This window comes from Grus americana, chromosome 14 (genome assembly GCF_028858705.1).
Source record: "Grus americana isolate bGruAme1 chromosome 14, bGruAme1.mat, whole genome shotgun sequence".
NCBI classification, from domain to species: Eukaryota; Metazoa; Chordata; class Aves; order Gruiformes; family Gruidae; genus Grus; species Grus americana.
The window spans coordinates 1,864,125-1,886,021 of NC_072865.1; the positions used below are offsets into that span (position 1 = coordinate 1,864,125).

A 21,897-nucleotide genomic window follows, 5' to 3' on the forward strand; every position below is an offset into this window, starting at 1 on the left:
TAATGCTCTTGGATATTTTTGCGTCTGTTCTTATAGCCTGTAAAAGCAGTATGGATTGCAAATTTATGGCATCGAATGACCTTGATTAGATTTAAAAAAGAAAGAAGGAAAATTGTGATGAAGTAAGAAGGGATGAAATGGAAACGATTGGAAAGAAATCGTGCATATGTTTGGGATGAAGCTGTGATTCTGGCAAAAGCATTTTTTGAGACGTGCTTTCAGAGGTAGAAACAAAACTATGTGTTTGGTGTTCAGTAGATTAGGGAGTAATGATGATGGAAGCCAAGAGAAATTTTTGAGGCTGAATAAGGGAAGTCAGGGAATTCAAGGACAATGGAGAAGTATGTGGCGGGTGACTGCTCTAATTAAAAGGTCAGACTCTGTTGGGCGCTCAGAAAAGGTCTCTCGCAGGGCTGTGAAGACTTGCCAAACCTGATCTTCCTCATTAAATCCTCGGCCAGAGATCGGACCATGGTTCTCGGGTCCAAACGCGTTTTATTTGGGCCACAGCTTTTCGCCAGCCAAGTGTGCACGTTATTGAAATGCCAAACGTTCGCGTCCAGCAGTGAGATGCCATCGCTGTATGGGAAATGACCGGGGAAGGTGTAGGACGGATCAGTTCTGGCGTGGTGGCTCCAGCAAAGCTCCCACACTGGTCAGGAGGAATCTATTCCTTCTCTCAAGAGCTAGGCACAGCCGGGTAAGGAAGTTTTGAAGATTTATCCCCATCCCCCCCCAAAAAAAAAGGGATATTGAGATGCATTATTATTTTCATCCTCCTCTAAATTATTCAAGACGCTTTCATAGCTCCAGAAAGCCTTAAGCCTATATCTGTGGTTTTTACTGGAAATGTTTACATTCGTCAAAGTATGGTGAAATTTATTTCTGTGCACACGAGGCATAAACCTCATGGAAATCCCACGTAGGCTCTGTTTTGAGAATGTCTGACACTTCGACTTTCCCTGGCTCTCAGTAGCAGGGTAAGTCTCCCACTGGGCTGCGTAAGCCAAACTTAAAGTTTGTCCTTGGGTTTTGATGTGTGATATCCTTGGCAACCGTTACCTGCATGGTAGTTCTGGAATTGCACTAAATGAGAAATCTGGGTTTTAGAGTCTTCAGAAATCTTTGCAAGAAAAATGCGGATTAGCAGAACGTGTGTTTTCCAGTCATCTAAAGGAGATGTCATCTGATACGTTTGCTTTCCTGCTTGAAACCTAAAAGTCCTAGGAGACAAAATTGTTGATTATAAGCTAGAAAAAAATAAAGGGAATGTTTTGATTTTTTTAAAAAAGGGGGAAAAAAGGAAAAAAGAAGCAGCTAAGAGAAAAACAGTGACTTTCAGAGATGCTGGGCACAAAGATGGTCAGCCAGGCACTTTCCTGGGTGTTGTACCCTCCCATTTCTCTCACCCTTTCAACAGTCACGTGAAGTGACGGAATTTGAAGACTTCAGACATTTGTCTGGAATTTCTGGATATTTCAGAGTCTGGTCAAAGGAGCAGCTCTCATTTCCAGACATCTCATGTCTCAGAAATACAGTCACTGAGAATGCAGCCGTGTTGTGCATGTGCATAGATTTCTGTCCAGGAAGATGTGGGTGGAGATCTGGGAACCGGTGCTAGATCACCGAGCGATGACCTGCCGAAGGTGCCTGTGATACCAGCGGCTCTGCGCTTGCCTTCCCCAGGATCTGGGGCTCTCTGGGCTTCCCTGGGACGGCCAGTAAGACTGCCTGCTAAAGCGGGAGTCTCGCCGATGCTATTTTGGGTAGCAACTAGATCCCATGGTCTGTGAAGCAGATGGGTCAGTGCCGCAGATTGTGCAACTGATTGGAATCTGAAGAATTTCAGCTAATATTTACATCAGGTGTTTACCCTTTGATAAGAAACAGGTCATTCACAGACATGTACATGACATAATATTGGTAGGTTGGTCGGTCACAGTGTTTGCTTTGCATTTCCCACACTTATGCTCGCTGCTTGGAGAACGGTTGCGTGTTGTAGTTTGATACGGATTAATAGCTGAGTTTTCCCCCTTTATTTCCATGGAACCATTTGTGCAGAAAGGGCGCTTTTACAGAAACATGCCAACATGTTAGCGGGGTGTTGCCTTCGTCTCCGGAGCGCTTTGGAGGAGAAATCCTGCTTGGTTTTCCAAAGTTACAATTCCTCACCCATAAACACCACCAGCCCAGTCTCAAAAGGTTTGAACTCTGCTTGTGTTTATTAAGAAAAATGCTCATTCTTGTTTCTCTGAAGGAAAGATTGTGTTGGGAAATTTTAAGGGAACTGCACAAGTAAACAAACGTACCGCGTGGCTGTGTTCAGTGCCGGGGGCGGTTTGTCCTGGGCTGCTGAGGATAAACCAGAGACTTGGTAAGGAAAATACCTGCGTTTCAGATGGGTGACGCTGTTTGGGCGAGCATCGTATGTAACTGCAGGTGAGCTGGGGATTAATGAGCAGCACCTAACACAATCTAATGAGGCCAAACATGAACAAGCCGGAGGTAGAGGAAAGCTTGCCCTTAAAAGATGCGTAACTTGTTAATTGACTGCAGTCTGGAGTCGCTGAGTTTTCTCTGTACAGACTTAATTTGCTGGAGACATGAGGCTTTGACCTACTAAGTTGGTTGCAAGGAATTCAAGTTGTGCAATACAAACCACCTTTCCCTAGAATTAAGAGGTTGAGGTGATGACTGGTATTTTAACAGCGGGCCGTGAGGGACTGGAGACTTCAGCAGGACTCAGACCTGCACTGAATGCTCGGGGGCTGGCTTTGATAAATGGTTGGGTGAAGAAGTTTTAGTGTGAGCACTGGTACCCGAGCTGAGAAAACGTACAGCATGGGCTGTGACGTGAATTTCCTGGCACTGCCTTACCACTACTATTTAATTTATTATTATTATAGTGGAAACTTGGAACAAATCTTGTTTTGAGACGTAAGACATCATCGTCTTAGCCCAGAGACAGCCCAGCCTGGTGTACACAGCGTCCTGTGTCATCTGGGTTTTGTTCTTCCGCGGCCATCAGCCTGCTGTGAAGCATTAGGCAAGTCCCGTCCCTGTTCCTCTTCCACGCTGTTGTTCATCTCATCTGTCTAGTCCGTCAGCTCTACAGAGCAAGGAGTGCGTGGTTTATTTTTGCAAACTGCTTTGCATAGAGGGCTGTGCCCTGTGTGGGTTTTCCTAGGTGGTGCTGGAGTAAATATAATAAATAAGTGGACGGAAGTCATTAGCCTTTAAAAAAAACCAAAAACCCCCCAAAAAACCCAAACAGACAAAACCAAAAAACAAAACACAGAAGCAAAACTTTGGATCTTAATAGGTTGTTAGTGGCTTTATTTCTTCCTTGGGCATGGAGTGACACACTGTTAATACGCTTCCCTTCATCTTCTGGTGTCCTTAGTTCTCAAATACTTTTAACCTAACGTTTTTCTTTTTGCTTACAGAGGTTTACAATGAAAATATTGCGAGTCTGTCTGGAACGCGCACGTTGTGTTACAGCCTCGCCAGGGCATTTCTAAGACCCAGAGACAGTGTAGACCATGAGGGTGCTCTCCTACCTACCGGCTGAGGAGAACGACGACATCATTGTTAATGGCAGTTGAGTTTTAAGTATATTATTGTTTTTCTTTTCCATGTGAAAGAGAAGGCAGTTTTCACACAGTTCTTTAAACACATGGAGATCAACAGTTCTGCTTCCAGGGTTTAGGAAACATCTTCCCCAAAGAAACAGGATAGATTTTCCCAAAGATGTGTGTCATTATCGTATTACTTAAATTTTAGCAGAGACTTCTGGAGTATGTTACTGTTCTTCAGTATTTTACTTCAATTCTTATATTTTTTCTGTCACTTCAAGGATGTGAAATTGCAAACTTGATCTTAAGCAAAACAGGTATGCAAAACGCGAGCCGTGGCAAGAGCGGGACCAGAGGGCACCCAGTGGGGGGGAAAAGTCCTCTTGCTTGTCTGGCACTTCTCCGCGGAGCAGATTGAAGGGCTGGAGGTGGCTTCAGACAGGCGACGGAGAGACCGCGCGGGAGGGAACGAACGTCCTACGAGCTGCGGTGTCCTCCTGCACCCGGCGCAAACAGGGACTCGGGGCTCGCTGCTGCTGTTTCCAAGTCCGATGTTCTGACCTCAGTCTTCTAGGTACTGAAAGTGTATTTCCTATGATTTCTGGCATCATCATAAAAACCTGAGGCAAAAATTCTTCACACTATGTTGCTGACCTCACTGTAAATCACAAATAGGTAGCTTGAAATAATGGGGGAAAAGACGTTTTGGGGAACACTGGTGTAGGAAACCAAGAGAGTACTTTCATTGATACGCATGAACCGGAGCACAACTGTTATTTAGATTCTACATGTAAGCGTGAAGAGTTAGAGCCAAATTCTCGTTGTAAATCAAGGTGGCTCTATTAACTTCAGTGGAACAGTGCCAGCCCATCCCAGACAGACTTGGCTCGGTCTATTAATAGCAACAGTCGAGTAGCGGAGCTGCTTGGAGAAGTTCCACTGGAATAAAATTTTTATTAAAAAAAAAAATGGAGATAAGAATGACAGAGGCATCTGCCTTCTGGTTCTCTTGTGGAATGTGGCTCCCACGGGGTTTGATCCTGTGCAGCTCCCAGCACCTCCAGAGACCACCAAGCCTTGTGCAGCTCAGCGAAACCCAGCAGTCGCTGTGGGGGTCCAGGTTTCCAGTGTGGTCATTTAACGAACACCGGTGTGATGGCAACTGTGGTATGGTCTGATTCTGCTTTTAGTGTCAGGGCAATCGTTCTCTTGGCTGCTTTTCTTTCTCTGTAGCTTCACAAAATCCAAGGTTTTCCTTTCACCAGATAGCAAAGGTTTTTATTTTTTTAAATTCTTCGGTACACCACGGTGAAAAGGATGGGGAATGTCGTCATCAACCATTGATGCTTTGTGTTTCCTATGTGACCCTGTTATTCAGGGATAGACAATTAAATTTCACAGCTGCATTTTAGATCATCTCTAAAGAGAGAGAACTTCTCCAGGCGTCCTTGAGTCGGTTTCTTACTGAAATTTCAAAAAAAGCCCAGCAGAAATTCCCACTGCGCAGTGTTATGCCATTTTCATTTCCCAGAAACTAGTTAGTTCATTTTCTGTGCCCCACCGGCCCAAGTTTCCTTCGTAGATTAACTTGTGTATTTTGGCTCCTATCCTTCTCTTCCTTTGGCTCAAAATGAATGGTACCAGGACTGTCTTTGAAACAAGGCAGGAATGTGAAGTTTTTTGATTAAACAGCAACGTGACCCCTGAAACCTCTCTTTCTACCAGCTTTATGAAGCCCCGCGGCAGAAGCGCAGCATTGGGAATGGCAGATTAAGGTCTGGTGAGTTCAATCTTTTTGAAGAAATCAGCCACGTAATATTCTGGTAGGATTTGGAAACAGTTTGCATCTCCTCAGAAGGCGTGTCACTGGAGCAGCTTGTCACCGAAGGTTTTCAAGGCTGTTTGTTTGCTTTCTTCTAAGGACTAATAAGTCTTTAGAACTGGTTTAAGTGAGAATGACTAAACAAGGTCACTTATTAGGGGCTCGTGCTGCCGGTGAGTGTGTCAGGGGTTCAAAGCTGGCCAAGGTGGGTGAGGGGGTCACACTGTTAGTGCGACCATCTCCTCCGTGTCTTCTCTTGGCCCGTGAAGCGGGCTGCCTGTAGAGATCGCATTTGTTAAACTAAACCTGCGTCATGCGTAACACTCAGAGCGAACGTCAAGTGCTGCCGATAATCACAGGCTGTTTTCTAGACTCTGCAAGAATTGTGCATTTGTCGTACATGAGCTCTAAGCTGGTGCTTTTTTTCTAGTACATTTGGTAAGTTTGCAGGGGAGTTCTTAGCATCAGCCGTAAAAATATTTGGCTGTCTTTTAAAAATCTGTGATTTGTTACTGACAGCAGAATCTCTCATCGAGATACTCTATCGATCTCTCATCAAGCCACTTTCTATAAGCCTCTGGGAAAGGTTTTCCAAGATGCGCTTTTTTGAGCACAGATGGACGTGGCATGGAAGCTCACGTAAATGACAAACCATTTTTATCGTGTTCATGAAATAAAGTGTGATTTGGTTCTTGCTTCTTTAAGAAACAACGTAAACCTTTAAGGAGTGGGGAGAAGCCTGATAAGACTGATTATAATCATGATTTCTTCCTATTTGATAATTCTTCTGGGTTAATCTGTGCACTGCTTGTTCGGTACAGTTATCCATGGGGCACTGATGTGTCCAACCGAATGTCCGTGTGTTCACATCTCTCTGAGATTTTCTGAAAGGAAACGTGGAGGCACTGGTGGGGTTTGGGGCACGCTTTGTGTGATGTCATTGCAGTTGTGTAGTTGCAGCCCCCCGTGCTGCTTAGATCCGTACAAATGAGAGCGACGCACCGATCCGCAGTTGTGAGCGGTTTTGGAAGCACAACTCGGAGTCGCTTTGAAACTTCAACCAGCCAGGCGCGTGTTGTATTTAAGCACCTCCAGGATTAGGCAGCATCTGAGCTGGGATTTTCAACCTCTCAGATTTATTTCTAGGCAGATTCATAAACTAGTTTTGACTCTGGCCCTTGATATTTTGCAATCATAATGAGAGGGCATCTTCTAATTGTATGTATAGTCTTTTAGATGTAATGAAGATCTAGAGAACTCTTGTTATTAAAGACTTAGTTGCTCTGTTTGCGATAGAAGAAATGATCGTTCCAAGATCCTGATAATTACTGAAGCCAGAAACTTCTGGCTGCTCTAAATACTATTTTCAGGTTCTCATCTTGAGTACGTGTGCAATGCTCGCTGCCCGATCTCCCCAGGTGCAATCAGAATCCTCCCACTGAGTCTTTTTCACATGTTTCTCTTTCTTCTTAGGATCCTTTAGATATTATTGGAATGTGACAACAGAGAAAAATGTGCTTTTTCTAACAACCGATTTGTGGACGTTTAACAAGACTTTGATTTCCGGAAATGCTACAACATGGCTTCGTCTGGGAATGAGATAGAAAGATGGACTCACAGGCAAGGTGGCAGAATTGGAGAGCTGGTAGAGCCTGTGACCTCTCCTAAAAATGGTAATCGTCTTTCGCCGGTGAAGTCGATCAGCAGTGTAGACCATCTCTTGCACCTCCCTGGAAGAGTAGACTCTGCTTACAGCTCTTTCTCAGGGGGATCAAATGTTCCAGAGTATCCCAGCCCATCTTGCTATGGTGAAAACTGCTGCTTGCCCCCAGAGCAGGTACCGTACATGGACTCGGAATATGTAAGAGGTATTTATAATCTCAGTGCAGCAACTGACCTCAGATGCCTGCATCCGAACAAGGCACCAGACCTGAGCATCCATAATCACTCTCACAGCACCAGCCTCGCTGAACGCTGTGGAAGCACTCCTACCCAAGGGACTTGGAATCAGCCTCTGGCTGCACCTCCACCTTCTCCTCCCACGCGGCTCGATAGCTATAAAGTCACTCGACACTTTGAAAACTCAAGAGGGAGACACAACGCTGGAGGTCACGGTGAGCGTAGTGTGCAGCCAGCTCCTTGCGTGCAGGACAGTCACCTAGCAGATAGGGATGCACTGTGGAGTCAACATGGGGATGAAATTACTGAGCAAGATATAGTGGCTGCTAGGAGAAAGACTCTGGAAAATAAGGGCCTTTCTTCTGATTCTGCAAATGAGGTATCTACATCAAAAATTCAGGGGTTAAAGACAGAGGACAATGGAGAGTGGAGCCCACCCCAGCAACCTCTAAAGAGAAGCAATCCACACATTTTCAGCAGACCTTCTTCATTCATTTTTCAGGAATATTTAAAGACTGACTCTGTGGCTAATGTCCCTAAAATACTTTCTGCTTATAATTCAAGTCACGCTTATAAAATTCCTGAAGAGATGAACTCCCGGTCCTATCACGCAGTGCATACCAGCCCTGGCACTGTTAATGATACACGAGAAGACAAACAGTATCCCTGTGGCGTGCGTAAGCCAACTTTCAGAGAAGCAGATCTGCAAAGCGCGGCGCCAGAACCCAGCCAACAGTGCCCGCTCCGTGCCGAGGTGCGTTCAGACTTGGATCAAGATGTGTTTGAGGACAGTCGTGACCTAAAATACGTGGAGAATGTTCTTCTAATAAAAAATGCTTCCAGGAAGCTGAACAGTTGTACCGATGGAAATCAGTGCTATGACTCTGAAGGAAAAATAGGGAGTGATGTTAGGGAACCGCTCCTGAATCAGCAAACCAAAACGCAGAGACCGTCCCTGTCCTGCAGCTACGATACTGTAGAAGTGGAGCGCGCTCGCTGTGAGGAGCCAGAGCAGGGAAAGGAGCAATGCTGTGATAATACTAGCCAAATGTCTTGTTTCAGACCAAAGGAAGATTCCACATCTCGGTTTTCACGTGAAGTCCAGAAAGACAAACAGGCTAATAACAGCAGTCCTGACCTCAGCACGCATCTAGAGCAAGAGGAACCTCCTGTTCAGAGATATCAACCTGACTCTCAAAAACAGCTCTTCAGACAGTTTCGGGATGATCTTGCTGCTGAACAAATAACCAGGCAGACGACTCCGATGCTTTACTATCTTTCTGGGGGGAAAACCACCAATATCCTGCACCCCAACAAGCTCACCCAATGTCAAGAGGACTCAAGGAGCTCACCAAAGGAATTTCCAGCAAGCAGCTACTCTGCCTCAGCGCGGTGCCTAGAGATACAAAGGGAAGGCAATCAGCTTCAAAGGACCGACCACCGCCATCGGTGCATTGCTGATGATCTGCTTGAGGCTGAAGATCTCATTCTCGGCAGTCCTGTTTCATCCACGGATGAGAGTTTCAAGAACGACTATAGAGAGAAACTTAAAGTGGCTCAAAAAAAGGTTCTGAGAGAAACGTCCTTTAAAAGAAAAGACTTACAGATGAGTTTGCCCATTAGACTGAGACAGAAACCCTCTAAAAGGCCTTCAATCGAACACCTTAGGTCTTTCTCATTATCCAGTGCAAGCGAGGATGCCAAACCTGTTCCTTGTTCCCCTTGTCACCTAGAATCCTTGGAAAGTTTCAGCAGAGATGAAGAAATTAAGAGGCCACAAATAGGTCAAATAGGGCGAAGGAAAAGGGTAGCAAAGGAGCAAAAGAAACTGTGTTATTCTGAGCCTGAGAAACTCGATCAGCTGGCAGATAAGGAAGTTTCATGGAGTCAAGTCAGGGATGAAACCGCTGAGCAGGATACAGTGGCGGCTAGGAGAAAGACGCTGGAAAACAGAGGGAGGGCACTTTCCAGTTCAAGTATCTCCAGGACGGAGCTGAAACAAATCCAGCATACTGCGCTTATTGAATACATGGAACGAAAGATTAATCAAAGACCAGGTAGTTCACACCACCTCCCGCTGCATAAGCCGCCCCTGCAGACGAGGCTGTCGCATCCCAAATGGCCTCCTGGCAAGGTTCCCAATCCAAACGGGAGCAGGAAGGTGCAAAACAATGAGGTTTCCTGCCAAGTTCTCTCTAAAGAAAAATCGCCAGATGTTTTTCCTCCTTTGGCTTTTGTTCCCCCGCTGAGCGTGACCAGCAGGTGCGATCCCAGCTCCGCTGCTGCTGGCACAGCCACCGCGAAGCACGACCCGTCTCCCGGCAAAGCGGACGGGAGCTGCACCGGCAAGTGTGCATCCGCTGAAAGTCTCCCGCAGGTGGGTGATCCTGCATCTGGGAGAGCTCCTGAGAGATCCAAATCGACTCCTCCTTCCACGCAGGTAAGAACGATGCTAAGATAATAATTATGGTTTGAATCCAACTCATGACTGCTTTAGAGAACTGTGGGACTATTCACAGGAAAAACTGCTGAGCATCACAATTGGGGAATTAGGACTTTATTTGTTGAGCGTGTAGTAGGGAGATGATAGAAGGGGGAGGAAAGCCACATTTGCTTAATCTATAGGAAGTGCTGTGTAGCTGTTTCAAAGCAAAATGCATGGTTTGCTTTGCAGTGTGCAGGAGAAATAATTTGGGGGGCTCCTGAAAGAAGTGCTACCAATTTTAACATGTTATGTATTTCTGTTTGATGATGACAATTCATTATTCCTGAAAAGTATTTTGTGAGAAAGTATTGCAGACAAACGAGGTGCTCTTTAATGTGAAAAGTTTTAAGAATTGCATAAGAACGGAGACTTCGGAACAGCTGACTGAAATGCATACTCGGCTTGGGCAGAGTCGCTTGTTGTCGTTCGGCAAGCGCGGAGGTGAAGGCAGGGGAGATGAGGAGCGTCCGCCTCAGTAACACGCTCTGCAAGCGCCGCCGTAGGCTCTGCTCGAGGGCTGGCCATCGCCCGGCGCGTGAGGGTCCCTTCCAGAGCTACGGAGGGGCGTGCGCGGGGTCTGCGCTCAGACATCACGTTTGCGGAGAGCGCGTGCCGCGCGCGGGGTGCTGCTGCTTGCGTTTCAGCAGTCACCGCTGTTGACTACGGCAGCTACGTTAGATCGCTGTCCCAGAAAGGGTTACGGTAGAGAGATTTTTATAAATGACCAACCTTTTTGGCTCCTGAATTTGAAGGACGGTAGCTGTCGATATTGTTGTCAAGGAGAATAAAGAAGATAAAAGGGTTAGAAAATAACTAATCTAACATATTACTAAAATTACCCAACTGCAGAGGCTGACAAACTTCCACGAGCGCTGCCTGCTTTCTGAATTGTTGTGAGAGTGGAGTATGTATTTTGTTGCTAGCTGTTCTTCGGTTTTCTAGGAAAAAAAGAGATGGATGCTACCTAGGAAGAGCATACTAGCCTTTTCATTAATAAAAGGAAGTAGACACACTCAGAAATGAAACCCTTGTGTACCTGCTCAGAGATCTACTGTTGGCTTCTGTTTCTGGGGATAACAAACGCGGGAGTCAAACTAAACAGCTGCCTAACCTGAAAATGCTGCTCGTCCCAGTGTGCTGTTTTCATTTCCAGGACACTTCCAGATGTGCCGGTGGGGCAGCGGCACCGTCGCGGCGTTGCGAGAGCTGCCTCGGTACCCCCAGGTAAGGCTGCGCCTAGGTCGAGCCTACGTCCAAGCTGCGTGAACTCCGGCTGTCTGCTTCTGCCCTCGTCTCTTGGGATCCCTCGTTAGCCGTACGGGAATCTTCATCCGCTCTGCTAGTTGTTTCATTTCAGGACAGTCTTTAAAAATCATAGCTACTGCGTGGAGCAAAAGTGGAAAGAGCAGAGCGTACCTGAGCCGCTCTCCCTGCGGCAGCCGCTCTCCTTCAGATATCTGAGAGCACAGCTCCCTCAGCTGAGCTCCGGCGAAAACGGCATCTGCGACAGCTCGGGTGTGGAAGATGTGTGTGCGCAGAGTGGTGTAACAGGGGCTTTTGGTGTGGCTCTTTGAAGGAAAGAAAATACTGTGCCGTTTACGCGTAGCTAACTGGAAAGTTTGTATGTTAACTCTCCCTGTTTGTTTTGCTTGTTTGAGGAGCGTCGGGAGAAAAAGATCTGAACTTTGTCTCAACAAGGCAGCGACGCTGACACTTGGGTAGGAATAGAATTTCCAAAGATCCCAATGGTTTCTGGAGGCTTGATTATCTTAGAAAAAAAAAATATTGTATTTTTAGTAAGATTTTGAAGTTTTTCTTGAATTTCCTAGTTTAGTTAAGAGGCTTAGCAGGTCACTGGAAGTTCTGGACGGAACAGGAACATCAGAAACGTATGTGGTCATAGCTCTATAACAGGTACTAAGTAAGAAAAGATGAGAATCCAGAACTGGTTTCATTAGTAATTAATTTAGATGATCATCTTTGGGAAAGAGCTGTAAGTACAGGTTTCATTCTGTTACAGTTGTGTCTCACTTTTTCCTCTTTGTTTTCCTCCACGACGAAGTGCTGCTGAGCTGTGGTAGAAAACCCAGGCTAAACTGGGCGCGTGTGCCGTAGTAATTACTGAAATAAAAGTTCCGACTGGGACCAGCAGGAAGAGCGAGCTGCGATCATTGCCCACACGATAGTGTCCGTGGGTTAGTGGAAAAAAAGCCTGAGGACATTCTTATGCCTATTTTGCATCCATCCAATTGCACAAGACAATTTTGAGGTAGTTTCTGCTGATGATGTCTGTTTTCCATGATAACTGCTGCAGATGGTTTGTTTTGCTGAGAACAAGTAAGAATAAGGCCCGGCAATGTTTGCGGTGATTTTCTTGGGTGTCTGTATCTCTCCTTTTCATCATCGGTCATTCCAGAAACGTTTGTCAGTCCATGATCACAATACTGCATCATCATCACATTAACGCAGGTATCGCAGTACAGCATCACGCTGCGATGCCGTGGTGTTTTACGGGGGGCATTTTTAGCACCTTTTCGATGGAAAGGCTTTTCCAGCACTGGGGGTGTCACTAAATCACCAGAACCAGGTGGTTCAAGTCAAGGTCAAATGAAGTTTTTGTTTTTAATTGCAGTGAAAAGGTGCACATAACAACTGTATCTAAGTGACGCTATTAGTCACTATCTATGACTAAATTTCCCTTTGCCAAGCTGACTTCCCTTTTTTGATGAACTGCTAAAAAGGCTGTGTTAAAGCCGACACGCAGAGGGTCTGCAGACCTGGAAGAAGGGAAGTTATGGGAGAAGATGGCATTTCAGAAACAGTAAGCCTTTCGTCGCCGAGCCACAGCTCAGTTTGGCCACGCGAAAAGCTTTGTGTCTCGGCAGCGCCTGCCTGAGCCGGGTCAGCGCAGCTCAGCTGCAAACCATCCACGCTCTCCACAGAGCCCCACATCTGCGTCGGGAAACAGCGTGGGGCTCGTGGGATTAAATACAAAGGTCCAAGCACGTGGAAGCTTTCCTAGCACGACAAAAATCTGCTGGCATTTTCTTGAAGCTACTCTGTGTATCATCTTCAGTGGGGGTACTGCAGCCTCTGCCGTTAGGCGTTGAGTCTCATCGTCGCTCTCCGCTGCCCTGCTCTCCTCCAGAAAAGAAAATGCCAACCTTCATATCTCCACGTACAGCGTGGAAGGATTCACACCATCCATAGACAGGGTTCATTAGGACCGTCAGGGGAGGGAGGGACCGGTTCTCTTCCAGCAGCGTTGTTTTCACATGGGACATTAGAGAAAGGGGCGGACAAAACCTGCAGTGAACTCTCTATACCTGTTTTCAGGGAGGAGATTTTTGCTTTGTGCCTACAACATTGACGCTCATATGTCAGGTTAACGTAGTTAAATCGGGGCTTATAAATCTTCTTTCCATCTAATCCCTCTAGCTTTCCTCTCTGCTGTCCCCTCATAATGCTGCTAGGTTATGAAAAATACTGCTAGAGGAAAAAACAGGTTTGTTCACTCAGTCACAATTAATACAATAATATTTCTATATCCAGATGCACCGACTACTTTCACAAGCAGTTACATGGATGTATATATGAACATCAGTGACTGCAGAAGATGTTCTATGCATACTTGTTCAACAGTGCCCCTATATTCTTGCAAATTCTGTCTCAAAGTGTATTTTTAAATTACACGTCTACTTATTCTGCAAGTAGCTTTTTCCATCAAAGTTTCTTCTGAAGTGATGCATCAGAAAAGTCAAAGCGCTGGGTCAGACATGCATCGGCGAACTCAGAGGTAGAAGTTTGATCGCAAAATGGTTAACTGAAAGGATTTAATAAAACTTTTACTTAAGTCTAGTGGCCATTTCAAAACAGAAGCCGCAGATGAACAGCCTTTCCTCTGTGTTGGCCTTTGGTTTGCCTAAAGAGAAGGAAGCACTAGATGTCTTCTCTAAGAAGGACTGAGAAGTGACGCACAGGAGATGGTGACAGCATCAAACCGGTTCTCACTCTTGGGCTGAAACATTCTCGCTATAGAAATAAGAAGGTGTAAGGACCAAGACAGTAAAGATTTGCTCTCTTGCAATACAGAGGCTGTTACAAGAGGGCTGGTGGAGGAAAACGCAAAGTGCAAATCGTCCTCCTCCGTTACTGCCAGGTGGTGCCCAGATGTGGCCTGAGAAAGGTCTTGGCAAGCCCCGGTCCCCGCCAGCGTCTCGTCCCGTTGGCACGGTGCTCAGCAAGGCTGGGGGGATGGCTGCGCGCTTGTCATCCATTTCTGAAATAGCATCAGCGTGGCGTTTCCGGGCACGCTTTACCACAGGCTTATTTCAGGAAACGTGCGTGTGGGTCATAATTAGAAAATGAGAAATTGAATGGGGATTCAAATCGCGTAGAGTGGTGCAGCTACACATTTTATATACTCTCTTTTTTTCCCAAGCAAATAGGTATTAAGGAACCTGAATTTTAAAAACTTTAATAAAAAGAGGAAGCTGGAAAGATAATGACATTTACCTGTAGCTGCTTAAACACTCTGCAAAAATGTCTATTTTAGAGGAAGTATCTGAAATAAAAAGAAGTGTCTGTTTTCTCATAGTTTCCGTGATCCCGAGAAAGATGGATGCAAGAATCCTGAATACAAAGACAACGACATAATTGGACGTGCACGTTGTGAGGATAGTAAGGAGCTGACTCCTGAAACCTCTATTCCTATCCCAAGAAGCGGAAGCAAGGAGGATGCTCGGGTGGAGGAGGAATGCAGAACTACATCTCTGAATGGCAATGCTCTAATAAAGTGTCCAGAGCAGCAGGCTGCAGCTCCTCAGGAGCAAGTAACGTCCTGCCACACGGTGTTAGCTCAGCCTCACCAAGGAGACAGAGACACAGCCCAAGGTTTAGTTGCAAAGGACACGTCCGTGCACAGTAGCCGAGATGATGTTCTCGCCGAGAGAGAGACAGATCCGCCCCGAAGGAGACTGCAGTCTCCTGAAGACCAGCGATACGAAGAGCTTGCTATGGAGATCATTGCCAAAGACAGTTCTCTGGTTGATGTTCTCATGCCTCATCCTGCTAGAAAAACTGCTCTAGACCTGATGGAGGGTCTGTTTCCCGTTAACATTTCCATGCTGGATAAATCACACAGAAAAAAGGGAGACGTACGGCATGCGCAGGAGAATGAGTAAGTAGACAAAACCAATTACCTAGTATTTTAAGCTATTTTAGACTATGAATGTCATACTAGTAGTAAGATGACTTGAGCATATTTTTTTATTTTTGTTTCATTAGCAAAATATTTTAGCTTTCTGATTCATATGTCAAGAAATACCTGAGGCTGTGGGTATATGACAGAAGAAATGTGGTTCAATGGTACCTTACTAAAACAGGCTGTGACAAACCTGGGCTGCAAATCTTTTGCTCTGTATCTGTCAAAAAATTAGAAAAATTGCTGCTGTGAGAAGAGAGGAGAGTGAGTCTGAAGTCAAGGTGGATAAAACCATGAACACAATATTTGAGAACAAAACTCGTGTTTGCCATGGGTATTTATTTTCTGTTCCAGTAGCAGGAAAAGCAGTAAAGATGCGACAGAAGAACGTCCTGAATCTGAACACGGTGCCAAGCAAAGGAGCAAAGATCCTACCTCGAAGGGAAACCGAGTCCTGAACAGGAGCAGAGACAGCACAAACGACCTGGATGACATCACGTCTAAGAAAGTATGTAGAAGACCATCAGAGGAACCGCCGTTTCTTCACCACGACAGAGAAGTTGTTATGTCACACACACATTACTGTGGATATTTTTATTCGTTAATTTTATCCCAGTGATAACGTTTCACAGATAACTTCGAATCCATTTTTTCCAGTAGGTGAAGTCCTGGCAAATTGGCCTGTTGATCACAAACGGTATTTAAGCCCTGCCTGGTTTGATTCAGGTCTCCGCTCCCACACAGTTATCTTCAGCAGGTCATGGGGATGGGCTCTCCCTGGAACGGGCACGCAGGCTTGGCTATGCATTTCCTTGCAAGGCCAGCTCCTGTGCAGCAGCTGACTCACAATTTAACACTCAAATCTGGTCTCAAAATCTGTAAAATTCATTACAGCTGGCAGCCTAAATGAGAAATGTTTTTCACTCTGAGAGAACTGGCAGCAGAACTGCACGCTGCAGTGCCCTGTTACCTTCCGTACGTGCAGGGAACAGAGGTGGCTGGGCCATAGCTGGACTACGATAGAAATACGGCAGCTTGGAAGGGCAGTACGTAGCTTTGAAGAATTAAATTATATTTTTTCCTGTAGAAAGCTGGCCGTGCTCCATCCCAGGTAATGACAATCTTCCTCCCGCTGTGTGTGCGGTGACGTTCCCCATTACCCACCGTCCAACTGCTGCTCCTGGTCACAGTGCCACCGGCTGATTTCCGAAGATGCTGATGGGGTTCTTCTCCCGCTCCGCTCTCGGAGCCTTTTTCCCTATCAATGTTTCCGTATCAAACAGCCTCCCCCGCTTGCTTCGCTACCCAGGCGCTGCAGCTTGCTTAAATCACCCGTGGGACTGACTTCTTCTGTGCATATTATAAATGAAATTCCAGTCGGTTCTCGTAAAGCTTAGTAATGGATCTGTGACTTCATGTTCGTGTCTTAGAGCATAACTGCGTGTAATCATGTTGTAATCTTCATTGCAGTTCACTCTGACTGAGTGGAAGCTCTCTGAGCTAGGGATTATATCGCCAGTTAAGGTGATTACCAGTAATTTGCTTTTCAGAGTATGAGAATTAAGTGCAGCTTAGGAAATCTTTACTTTTTTTCCCTTTTTCTTTCCCAGAGCTTACAATTATTTTAGAAGTCCAGAATTTAGCAAAGACAATGTGAGGAAAATCCATTCTCTAGAAATGATACGGATTTTCTTCGGCAATAACAGCTTTCTGTGATTTTTCCCCCCCCCTTTGCAGCTGGAACTCATCTCCAGCCTCCGGTCAAAGCTGCAGACCCTGTGGGAGGAGAGGGAGCTCGTCCTCTCTGAAGCCAGGGAGTGCGCCGAGCGAGGCGAGGAGCTGGAGGTGACAGTGCGGGACGTCTGCAAGCCCAACGAGTTTGAGCGGTACATGATGTTCATCGGGGACCTGGAGAAGGTTGTGAGCCTCTTGCTCTGCCTGTCCAGCCGCCTCGCCCGAGTCCAAAATGCCATGAGGAGGATCGATGGCAATACGGATGCTGAGGAGAAGGTGAGTGAGAAGCGAGCAGGGTATTTAATTTGCTTTGTTCGCTTCTTTCCGGGTGGGGCTGCGCTCACCTCATTTGTCTGACGGGCTCGGAACAAAAGTTGTAAATTATTCGCGAATCCCACCCAGCGTTTAGTGCCACGCCACGGGCTGTGTCTCCGCAGAGCGGACCTTTGGGGAGCACCCTGGGTTCCGTGCTGGAGAACCGAAGTGCAGGGTGAGCTCGGCACTGGGTGCTCCCTGCGAGGGTCCGACACCCTCGGGCTGCTCCCTGTGGAACAGCTCCACACCTCTGCTTCACAGGGCTTTTCCTTGGTTATTTTTTTTTCCCCCACTGGTAATTTCAATGCAGTAATTACTGCCTTTGAAATCATATTTCACTTGTCTTAACTACAGCGAGCAGGAAGAAGATGTGGTCGCAACTTGAGGTAAAATTCCCTGTAGTTTAACTCAACTAGCCAGTTTTGCTGGAAAATTAGGAATTGTCTCACATCACCAGGAAATCTTTTCAAGTCTGAAATATGCTTTTTTTTTTGCTAGAGAAGACAAGCCAAACTGATCCCAGGAATGATGCTTTCCTGCTGTCCTTATTGCTTTTAGACACGTTTTTATCGATACAATACCTGCTGTTATCTCTCATTTGGAAATTAGAAAAGCACAGAGTTAGAAAAGCTGGGATTTCCTGGAGCTGTGCGGCTGCCGACCTGTAGCTCTAGAGGTTTATCGTAGTTCACGTGCAGAAGGGCGCTAAGAGAGTCCTGCCGTGCAGTGTGATACGGAGAATCAGGATCTACCCCCGCTCCAAAATGTCAGTCGTGTTAACACGAATAATTTTGAGCGGTATTTCACACTGACTTCAGCTTTGTGGTTGGCAGGGGGGCTGCTGTTTCTTTAGCGTTATGTTTATACTCTTCATATTAAAAACATTAAAATAATTTATTCAAAAATTTGAATAACACGCTCAGTAAAGACTGGGTTACGTGCCAGCATTTTTACAACCGTCTCCCAGTGGCTGCAATCGCCCCAGTGTTAGCAAAACCAGCAAAACTCCGTTTTTAGGGTGTCGCTGGTGACCGTTGCTCCGTGGTACATTTATGGACACTGTCCTGAAACTGGACGTTGCCCAGCAGTGCTATCCCTGTGAAAATCATTACAGCTGAAAAAGAATTAGCTAAAATGTGAGAGGTATTAAAATCCTATAGAACAGGCAAGGCTTGATTCGCGTGGGTTTGTTAAAAAGAAGCTTTTGATGAACAGTTACTGCCTGCATCGAAGTTACTTTATCGCATGTACCTTTTAACAGAAGTCACGCTATCTTTTGAATATGACATTGGCGCTCTGACCACATGTGACTCGCCAAATACAGAGCTATGTGCCTTAAAGAGCTTCTAATTGAATGAAGATGAATAGAGGATACTCTAAAATTACCACACTGTCGAGTATATTGATTGTTTTCCTGAGGGCAGCACGGAAGAAGTGAGCCTCGATGGGGTTTACTGGGTGTCTTTACCTTACAAGCCACAAGAATGAGTAATTCAATCGAGAAAAAACTCATGTGGAACACAAAGCCCACAAGAGGAAGTAATTAAACTAAATCGACTGTGGCTTCCAAATGAAGATCTAGAGTGTGCCAGGAATTAGGAGTTTTCATAGTGTGCTGCTTTGTTTTTTCGTCCTATTAGCAATCGCTGAACGAACGGCACAAGCTCTTGTCTAGACAGCGGGAAGATGCAAAGGACCTGAAAGAGAACCTAGATCGCAGGGAAAGAGTGGTCTCTGGTATCCTTGCCAAATACCTGACCGATCAGCAGCTCCAGGACTACCGACGCTTTGTTCAAGTCAAGACCTCCTTGCTGATTGAGCAGAAGGACCTCGAAGAGCAGATTAAATTTTCTGAAGAACAATTAGAAAATCTTGAGAAAAGCATCCCCCTCTAACACCCACCAACAGACCATCCGGTTTTACACGTCGTAATTTGGGACGTTTCCCTGGAAATCCCCACGCGCTCCGTTTGGTGAATCCTTGCGATCCTGTTAGTGCCACAGTACTGACAAGTGCTTAGCTGCTCTGGGGATGCTCTAGGCACACGCTGGACGTGCCTTCCCCTTTGGACGGGCCAACCGACAGCATCTTAGGTGTGTAGCAGACTGCATTTTGGAGATGACTGATAGGATGCGTTGCTCCTATTAACTTGGCGTGTATTTCCCCTTCTTGTTGTCTGTCCATCTGTTTCCAGATTGACATAATCTCAATAAAAGAACCATACAAATATTTTCCTCATGTGGGTGGCTTCAGTGTTTGAAATGAAAAATGATGTGGGTGTTCAAATTTGAATTGGAGACTGCACAAAGCCATAGGAAATGTTATGGACCATTTCAGTGAAACTCCTGCACTCGATTCTGCCGTTTATATGTATGGCATATATGTATAGGTAAAAAATACATATATGTATATGTAAAAATACACTGTAACGGAAGAAAATAATTATTTCCTTTCGTGGCAGTTGCCATCCATGGGTCTTTCCTGGCTCTGCATAATCCCGGTAGGCTGATCAGCAGCGGGTCTTAGGGGGGCAGAAAAAAGGGTGGTTCTCATTGGCATCCAACAGACCTGGTCAGTGATGAAGCCAGCTTAAATGAACGCTTTGGGGAACGATAAACTCTGAACTTACTCCTGCACAGTCATTTGCAAAGTCCTCGCTATGCTTTTAAAATGTTCCTTTCGCAAGCAGCACCTCCAGGGGTTTGTTTTTAGGTAGTTTTCAATTGTCGGCATGCAGAAGAAGTGCTGAACGTGGGGGGAAAGCTCTGCTGCAGAGTGAGGTAGGTGGGACGAGCAGAGGAAATTATTCAGTTTCAATGAGGCTTTATATAAATCCCTCGGCAAAAATCTTTTAGACTAATGTTGTGTGTTGAGTCAAACCAGTGATGTTGCTGTATTTAAAATTTGAGTGTGTTTTGTTTATTTGGTTTTAAGTATTCAGTGAGAGGAAGATTCCGTCTGAGCTACATACCTAGACCATGAATAAGGCAGCCACTAATCGAACGCAGGTTTCTTCCACAGGCAAAATAGATGTTCATTGTTCCGTGACGGTAGGCTACACGAGGAGATGTTTTACCAGCGGTGCGTGTCCTGACTACAGTAAGTATCATCACCACTGAGAGAAACCGTCCTGCTCCTGAGGCATCTTCTCCTTTGGGATTGCGTGAGCTCTCAGTAACCACAGGATGGGGAATCGACATGGGTTTAAACTGACGGTTTGGGTTCGTTTTACTTCAGATCGCATTCTTCATCTGAGTTTGCCCACCGGGCAGCACGAATGATGTGATCAAGAAATGACTGCGGACGGAAAGGAGACGACTGTACGCCCGAGCGAGGTTTGTTAAGGATAACTTGCCAACACTCTGCCTGCTGAAAGAGGGCACTGATTTGGGTACAGCGTGCTGCGCTTCCCCGCGAGCAAACTGAGAAGTGGCCTGGGAGTTACACGGCGGTGCAATAAAGCGCAAACAGCTTGCCAGACTCCGAGGCTGTCAGCTGCTCTGTGCTTGTCTTCAGAATAAAGGAGTGTATCATCAGGTGCTCTCCAGACTCCAACAGAGAAGCATTGTTCTGCTCTAAGTTTGCATATTTATGCAGAAGTACTCGTATCACGTTTCAAGAGAAACAACGTAGTACCCTGAGTAAGGCTCCAAAGGCTTGGTATCGGAAGTTTTATGATGCGTACCAAGTATCGGTAAATATATAGCATAGCATATAGCAAAATGTAGTTTTGTGAATATTAACATTTTGTTCCAGTGATCTGAACAAAAGAGCTTAATGCTGAAAACACTGTTTCACTGGACACAAGTAAGGCCAGGAGTGCAGTGACCAGGCTGCCCTGTGTACTCCGGTTATTGCCTTAATATCTGGGGAAAAACGGCCAGACGCTGTAGGTCCTGTGAGTAGATCTGCTCAGTGGTCCTCAAAGGCCATAAATACAGCCTGTTAATACTTAAATCTGAAAGCTGCCTTATGAAAAATGGTCTTTAAAATAACAGAAGTGATGCTAACGGAATCAATGGAGAAGTTAAAAAATATGAGCTATGTTAAATGAGCTGTTCACATTATCTGAGAAGCCTGACTTGAAGTTGCACCCTATTATTACTATTCCTATTTGAGGAAAATCCACCTGATTGGAAATAAATGTTTGATAATTGAAGCCTTTAAGTGGAAGAATGGGTCTGGCCTGTTTAGTTTCTCTTATCTTTTTGGTCTTTTATGTCACGGGGAAGTCGGTTGCTGCTCCTACCACACTGGCATTCTCAGGTATGCTTCAAAGAGTAACAATGAGAAATAACTTTTACTCTGTTTTCAAAAAAAGTCACATATCTTTGCTCCTTGTTACTTTGTTAGAACTGTGAATTTCAGGCAAGGTGAAAAATGGATGCAGCGATGACATCGAAACCTCCTTGCTGGCGAGCAGAAACCCCCTTTCCAAAGCACCGGCAGGTCTGGATTGTCAGGTGGGTCTCGGTTTTGATACTGATCATTTTTCATCAATTTATTACCAGGGCCAAGCCCAAGGTAATGGTGGTAGTTCACACTGGACCCAAGTGCAGCGTTCCTGGCACACCGACGTACTTAGATGTGGGCTTTTAAAATCACGGTCTGATGTGCAAGTAAGGATTTAATCTGATCCCATCTTAAGAGCTTCACAGAGTCCTTTTTAATAGCTAGGAGCAGCCCTGTGTACCTCTGAGACTGGCGAAAGGCTCTTTGGTTGCTCAAAATCACAGCCGTTACCTGCAGGAGAACGTCATGCAGTTTAGCTGATACTCCCTTAATTTTATTCTGGGGAATAACATGAGAAGACTTCATTTTCCAGCCTAAGCTGCCTGAAGAGCTCTATAAACAGATTTCCTAC

The 21,897-nt window shown here is 45.6% G+C and overlaps 1 protein-coding gene across 13 annotated transcripts in view; it reads left to right on the top strand.

Annotated features, from left to right (window-relative positions):
* The window catches only part of SHROOM1 (shroom family member 1), a 38,715-nt gene extending 19,455 nt beyond the window's left edge, over positions 1 to 19,260 (top strand). For 6 of the 13 annotated variants that reach the window (XM_054841683.1, XM_054841687.1, XM_054841686.1 and 3 more), the window contains 7 exons: positions 6,871 to 9,736; positions 10,935 to 11,005; positions 14,379 to 14,960; positions 15,339 to 15,492; positions 16,455 to 16,508; positions 16,722 to 16,994; positions 18,674 to 19,260. In XM_054841683.1, the coding sequence (XP_054697658.1) occupies positions 6,977 to 9,736; positions 10,935 to 11,005; positions 14,379 to 14,960; positions 15,339 to 15,492; positions 16,455 to 16,508; positions 16,722 to 16,994; positions 18,674 to 18,928 (4,149 nt within the window). In that variant the 5' untranslated portion in view covers positions 6,871 to 6,976 and the 3' untranslated portion in view covers positions 18,929 to 19,260. The other 7 variants (XM_054841692.1, XM_054841684.1, XM_054841680.1 and 4 more) reach the window with 7 other exon arrangements.
* The last annotated feature ends 2,637 nt before the right edge of the window (positions 19,261 to 21,897 follow it).